We start from the raw sequence: 7,597 nt of genomic DNA, 5'->3' as shown, positions 1-7,597 counted from the left end.
AGAAGTCCTGACTATTTTGTTTCACCGAGTGTCAATAAAATTTCAAAATACAGGTTCTAGTTTCCCGATGATGACATAAACATGCTCGCTCTGCCTCTTCCATGAAATGGCAGCTGTAAAATCTGAGCAGAAAGTAAGGAGAAGCTGTTTGAGCATCCTGAAAAATAGATGTTAGCAGGTGGGTTGGGAAAGAATACTAGAATTCAAATTGCCACCAAAATTGGCAGTGTTTACCATTTTTTCCATCAGCAACATCTCAGCCTGAAGTTTAATACAATCAGAAACAGAAGCAAGAACAGGTAACACCATACCACAGTCACAGAGAACTCTAGGAGAAGCCGGCTGAGACTCTCTGGCTCAAGAAGCACAAAGTGAATTCCTAATGCTCAGAATGTGGAGTACCAAAATCTGTATGTCTAGGTTCTCTACAGAACAGAAGCAATAGGGTGTATACCTTTAGAGAGATTTAAGAAATTGGCTTATGTGATTATAGAGTTGGTAAATCTGAAATCTGCGGTTAGGCTGGCAAGCTGGGGATCCAAGGAGAGCTGGAGTTGGTTCTATTCTCATGAAACTGTAACTCCACAGAAGGGAAAATCAGGTTCCTCTCCATCGGAAATTTGACTCATGGGTTCTGCTTCCACTCATGTCTCTGATCAAAGAGAAAGTCTCAAAGAACATAAATACATACTTAAATGTAATCAAAATATAACATATTAAGATTTGTGAAATGCAGCTAAAGGAGTGCTTAAATGTTCCTACTAGAAAATTTTAAAAGTTCTCAAATTAATAATTTGAATTTCAACCTTAACAAAAGAGAAAAAGAATAGGAAAAGAACCCAAATTATGTATATAAATTAAAATAATAAAGGACAGTAATCAATGAAATTGAAAACTGCAATGCCTTCCTCCAGGGGTCCTGATTGAACCATTCTTAAGTCTCCTGAATTGGCAGACGGGTGCTTTACCACTAGCATCATTGTCTGAGGCATTAAAATTTTGTAGGAATGGGCTTCTCAGAGGGATGATAATTTTAAAAGATGGGGAGACACTGATCTATGTAAACTCTCCCTTAATTGATCTATACTTTTAATGCCTTTCTTATCAAAACCCAGCAATCTTTCCAGTGGAAATTGACAAGCTGATTCCAAAATTTATTTGTAAATCAAAGATACTTGGAATAACCAACACATTTTTGAAAAAAGACCAATTTGAATATTTAAACAACTTTACCTCAAGCCTTACTATAGTCCTAGACCTATAGTAAACCTGACAGTGTGGTATTAGCACTAAATAGATGAATAGATCACAGAACAAAAACAGTAAAATCTTGTCTAAGAGAGAAAGAGTGAAAGTCAGTTTAGCAGAATAGCAGCCTTGCCATTATTCGTGCTGCAAGGACAGACAGATAAAGCAGCTACAGAGGCTAACAGGAGCACATGAGTGGTTTGAGTGACTACTGCTTTCTTATCAATACCACTCCCAGGCTTTACTTATATTCAATGTGGCGCGTAGCCATTTTTTCAATCTGTTCACCATGATGTGTAGTATAACCTTCAAAAACTCAGCACTGGAACACTCATAGGTCTTCAAGGAGACCCCTCATATGGTACTAAACCCTGAAGGGGTCAGGCTTGGGTGTCCTAGTTCCCGTATCCTGTTGCCGAGCTAATTGTATTGTTTGGTAAAATCAACTATTAGCAAGTCAGAGCAGAGAACACTGGGGGTGAAATAAAAACTGACTCTTGTAAATAGAGGGCAGGGGGAGACAAGAAAGAGACAGACCACTCCAGCTTGGTAGGTGGCAATTAATTAAAAAATAAGCAGGGGACTTACAAGACTTCTCCTGGGTGGCTGCCAGAAGAGATCTTAGCACCCACCCTAAGAACCTTAAAGGTTATATAGAGGTCTTAACTGGATTCAGTCATGCATACCATCCAGATGTCTCAGCAGTACATTGCTCTCTCAAGGCTGCAACCCTGAAATATGGCTCCCGCTGTGGGAACAATGGGCAGAACTGACATCCAAGGACAGAGGAGGAGGTGAGGAGGCTCTGATTGCTGGGATCCAGCTCTTGAGTCAACTGCTAGTTTATCATTTCAATTACCTCCTCCAACACCTTGGCAGAAACTCCTCCTGACTCCAGTCAGTCCTGGGGCCAAATGTCACTTAGAAGTGCTCATCAGCTCCATCTCCTTAAACAGCTATTTAGAACCAAGAGACAGAACAGTCTCGAGTAAGATCAAGTCAGACAAAACCCAAGACCTTTTATACAATGTTTTTGAGATTGAAGAGTGGGGAGGAGTCTAACTTCACCCCTGGAAAAGAAGGAGCCTGCAACCACGGATGCTGCTGGAAGGCAGCCTGAGGATGAAGTTCCATGGATGGGAGCAGATCCAAGAGAATCACAAATGGGGCCAGAGCCCTGATGTAACCATATTTGAAGTCCATCCCCTCTGGACTTCTCAGTTACATGAGCCAATTTTCTTTGTTACTGTAAAAAATAACTGACAGTATCAAATTATACTGTGTGCTTAAAAACTTGTGAAAAGAGTAGATCTCAGGTTAAGTGTTCTTACCACAATTAAAAATTTAAAATAATAATTTTTAAAAGTTTAAAAAGGCTTATTGAGATAAATAAAAATAAAAGAAAGAAAGAAAGAAAAAGAAGGAAGGGAAGGAGAGAGGGAGATGAAAGAGTTAGACCACGTTGAGATAGAAGAACATATATTCCAAGATTAAGCCTAGGCTCTTTCTTACTTTTATAATATCTAATGAGAAATACATGCTGACCAAAAAGATTAATATTATCTGATCAAGTGATAAGCAAATGTGAATATAGAGGTTTATTTAAACTTTATAACCAGTTTTGCATGAGAAAGAGGCACCATCTTTGAAATGAAGAATTCAGGAATGGATATTATCAGCAAGAAGAAAATATCTAAAAAGAGTAACATCAATGTCTTTTGCAAAGGACTAACAAAAGCTCAAAATATGTACACTTAGGCTTAAGGGTGCCAATTGTTCAGTATCTGTCCCTACATTGAGTTTCTTACAAATTGAGTGTCTCTAGAAATAGCTGGCTGGTGAAAAAGATAATTTTTAACATGATAATTGACCACAGACAAGAGAAGCTTTTTTAATACAGTTCATGAGGTTCTCACATCAAGTATACTGGGGTGGTTTGCCGTTCTCTCCTCCAAGAAGGAGGAGATTTCCTCTTCTTGGGCTCCAAAATCACGGCAGATGGTGACTGCAGCCATGAAATCAGAAGACAATTGCTTCTTGGCAGGAAAATGATGACAAACTTAGACAGTCTATTGAAAAGCAGAGAAATTACTTTGTCAAAAAAGGTCCATATAGTCAAGGCTATGGTTTCCCAGTGGTCACATATGATTGTGAGAGCTAGACTGTAAAGAAGGCAGAACACCAAAGAATTGATGCCTTCAAACTGTGGTGCTGGAGAAGACTTCTGCAAGTCCTTTGAACAGCTAGACAGATCAACCTTGAATATTCAGTGGAAGGGCTGATGCTGAATCTGAAGCTCCAGTATGTTGGTCATCTGATGCAAACAGAGGACTCATTGGAAAAGTCCCTGATGTTGGGAAAGATTGAGGGCAGAAGGAGAAGAGGGCATCAGAGGATGAGATGGCTGGATGGCATCACTGATGCATGAACATGAACTTGGGCAAACTCCGGGAGATGGTGAGGAACAGGGAGGCCTAGCATGCTGCAGTCCATGGGGTTGCAAAGACTCAGATATGAATGGGCGACTGAACAACAGCAGCAAAGGAAAGATTATATATCAAAAGAGAGTATTGGTGGCTGCCACTTTCTCCCCACAACTTTTGCAGCCTCTTTAATATCCTTATTCCTCAACGTGTAAATTACAGGGTTTAGCATGGGGGTGACAATGCTATACAATACCGAGATTAGTCTGTCTTTCTCCAGTGAGTAAGTTGAGATGGGCCGCACGTACGTGAAGATGGCACTGCCATAATAGAGAAGGACAATGATGAGGTGGGAGGCACAGGTAGAAAAGGCCTTTTGCCTCCCCTCTGAGGAGCGGATCCTCAAGATGGTGGAGATAATGTAGAGGTAGGAAAGGACAATACACAAGAAGGGAGTCCAGCCAACGAGGACCCCAATGCATAGTAGGGCCAACTCATTGACAGACATGTCCCCGCAAGACAAGATCAGCAAAGGGGGGATGTCACAGAAGAAATAATTAATCTCGTTGTGGCCACAGAAAGGCAGACGGAATGTCAGTACTGTGTGCACCACAGAGTTGAGGAAACCACCAGTCCAGCAGGAGGCTGCTAACCGGCTATGCAGGACCTTGTTCATAATAACCGAATACCTTAAGGGCTTACAGATTGCAATGTAGCGATCATATGCCATAGCTGCCAGGAGGAGACACTCTGATCCAACAAAAAAAATGAAGGCAAAAAGTTGAGCCACACATCCACCATAGGAAATGCTCTTTTTCTCTGATAGCAGATGGACCATCATCTGGGGAACATTGGTAGTGGTATAGCAGATGTCAAGAAAAGCCAAATTCCCTAAAAAATGGTACATGGGTGTATGTAGACGTGGATCAAGCACAGACACCAAGATAATGAATACATTTCCTCCTAAAGTACAGACGTAAGTCAGAAAGAAGATGGTGAATAGCAAAAATTGCAGTTCATTTAGGTTGGAGAATCCCAAAATTATAAATTCAGACAGAGCTGTTTGATTCTTTCCTTCCATGACGTTACCTGGTTCCCTTTGGTGAATTGGGCAAAGAGAAGCACAGATTAAAATAATCATATGTACAGTAGCAAAGATCTGCAAAACAAGAAAATTGTTATGAATAAAAATCATCACCACCTGTACCAGATTCCAACCCTGAGAAGCAGCATCCCTCCGCAAACCATACTCATACGTATCACTGAACAGGGCTTTCCTGGTGGCTCAGAAGGTAAAGAATCTGCCTGCAATGCAGGAGACCCCAGTTCAATCCCTGGGTCGGGAAGATTCTCCTGGAGAAGGGAATGGTAACCCACTCCAGTATTCTTGCCTAGAGAATTCCCTGGACAGAGGATCATGGCAGGTTACAGTCCATGGGGTCCCAAAGAGTTGGACACCACTGAGCAACTAACACTTTCACTTTTTCACTTGCTTATCATCAAACACAGCTATAAGTACATCTAGTGTTCTACTTGTAAATAAAATCTCTAAAATACTTTGGCCACCTGATGCAAAGAACCGACTCATTAGAAAAGACCCTGATGCTGGGAAAGATTGTGGGTAGGAGGAGAAGGCGAAGACAGAGGATGTGATGTTTGGATGGCATCACTGACTCTATAGACATGAGTATGAGCAAGTTCTGGGAGTTGGTGATGGACAGGGAAGCCTGGTGTGCTACAGTCCATGGGGTCGCAAAGAGTTGGATATGACTGAGCAACTGAACTGACTGAAAGTTATATAGTACAGACAATGTTCAATTAGATAGAAACTCACAAAAGGGAACCATACATCCTATGCATCCCCTGTTAATAAAGCCTAGGTCAGGTCCACCAGAATTTTCTTGGTAATGTGTGAGTATGTGTTGCAGAATAATTTATAGAAGAAACTCTGGGATTCACTAGTTTCTTTAAAGCCATTCCCGCTCCTCTTTTCCATTCTTGAATACTGATATAAAATTTAATTTGTTGTGTTTTATAGAGGTTGAAGAGGACATAAGGATAAAAGGCACTAAAAGGCCTTTCCACCTCTTTGTTAGGTCAATCACCCTTTGTTAGGGTGTCCTGACACAAATTGCGGTTCATATCTGCAAGACCAGAAGAAACAGGTAAAAGACATGGATCCTGGTTTATTGTGACCTCTTCTAAGAACAGAGAAATTTTTAGATTAAAGAGAACATGGTAGCTTTCTAGATGTTATACTTTGTGGTAAGATATAGCACATACTTTTTGACCTTTCCTATTCACTATAGCTCTTCAGAATGGGTGTTATCATCTTCATTTTGCAGATGAAGTTTTAAAGTTCAGAGAAGTTAAACGTGTTCAAGATCACACAGCCAGTGAGTACTAAAGAGGGATCACACTTAGTTCTGTCTAAGTCTGTATCTCCAGCCTGTTTTGGAGACGTAGAATGGCAAGCAAGTCTCATCTTCCCTGCCAATTCTTTTGCTGAAGACTGCTTACCTAACTTGGGTGTATCCTATGTAAGTTGAGAAAAATGTGTCTTGAACTCAGCAATTTCGGCTGTGAATCAAGAAAATGGTAGTGATCGCATGTATTCCTTCCATTTGACAACCTGACTTAAAACTATGCTTTATTTTGCCTTCAGAGATAGATTTTCTGAAGCCTGTTTTTGGAAAACTTTCAAGTATCCTCTCCTTCCCTCCGTCTTTCATCCCCTCTTTCTCTCCCTCTCCTTCCCCACCCCACCCCACTGCCCAGACTCTCCCCTCTTCCTATAGCTTTTTGAAACAGGTTCACATAGGGCAACATTGCACTTTGTATAATAAGGTGTTAGTACACATTCCTCGGACACATCTTCTTGCTTTTAACTCTGCGATTTCCAAGTTTTCCTGACATTTTTCTGCTCAGTTGTGTAGACTAAGAAGCACCAATTCTTGGTGACCAGTCCAACAACCATTAATCACTTCAGTTCAGTAACATTTATCAATGTTTCCATCAAAGATATTTCCTGACTTTCTTAATAAGTTATTGGTGCCAAAGAGAAGTGAATGGAGAAAAGTGTCATAAGCTTAACATGATCTACTGTCTCTACTACACTGATAATTGTGGATAGTTTGAATTTAAATTCCCAGTTCCTTCTTTACCAGTGACTTCTCTATTTCCTAAATTGCTCGACAAATCAAAATTCAAGGAGAATTTTTTTTCACATCGTAGAGTGCTTTAGAGTTATAAAAGATGTAGAGAGCATGCCCAATGTTCACCTTTAGATAAATTTTTCCAACGTTTTCATCATCTATTTTTTTCTGATTAAAGTTAACATATTTGTGTTAGAATATTTAGAAAATATATAAAATAAAATAAAAACATTAAAAATTAGTATCTCCATCCAAGAAAACCTCTACTAATGGCTTGGTATATGTTCATCTAATTAATTTTCCATGCACAAAATATTCAAAATGGAGATCAGAAAGTCCATATTTTAATCTGTGGTTTTTCCTTAAGCACCATTTTACAATAATTTCTCATGGCAATAAATATTCTCCTGAAACATGATGTTTGAATTATATACAAATATTCATATGAATACAGCATATTTTTTATATACCCACCCTTATTAACGGATGATTATGTTTATGTTTGTTATGATAAATTTCAGTAATAAGCATACTAAACTAGATTCCCTGAACTTGGAGTTAACTGTCCTATATTTTAACAAACTTTTAAAGATTAATCCTAATAAATTAGAGACCCCCTGATGCTGGTCATCATTCTGGAAAATTAAAGAGCCGTTTGGCTACTGTAGGATTCAGTGTTTCTTGGACAAATTATTGTAAGTGCTGGGTAGAGAAAAGCACTTAAAACCTTTGAGCACTTTCTACCCAGAATCTAATTTACTCTTCAGATAA

General features: G+C 39.5%; 1 protein-coding gene across 1 annotated transcript; it reads right to left on the bottom strand.

The window, feature by feature from the left end:
* Positions 1-3,798: 3,798 nt before the first annotated feature.
* On the bottom strand, positions 3,799-4,752 carry LOC133059115 (olfactory receptor 5V1). The gene has a single exon (XM_061146152.1). It carries the CDS (start codon positions 4,750-4,752, stop codon positions 3,799-3,801), a length of 954 nt encoding a protein of 317 aa, XP_061002135.1.
* Positions 4,753-7,597: the final 2,845 nt, after the last annotated feature.

This window comes from Dama dama, chromosome 7 (assembly GCF_033118175.1).
Source record: "Dama dama isolate Ldn47 chromosome 7, ASM3311817v1, whole genome shotgun sequence".
NCBI lineage: Eukaryota > Metazoa > Chordata > Mammalia > Artiodactyla > Cervidae > Dama > Dama dama.
Note: the sequence above shows the minus strand (reverse complement) of the source record. Positions and strands in the feature narration are given on the sequence as shown.

Coding starts and splice junctions, on each gene's coding strand:
- LOC133059115 (XM_061146152.1), bottom strand. CDS start 4,752: ATGGAAGGAAAGAATCAAACAGCTCTGTCTGAATTTATAATTTTGGGA.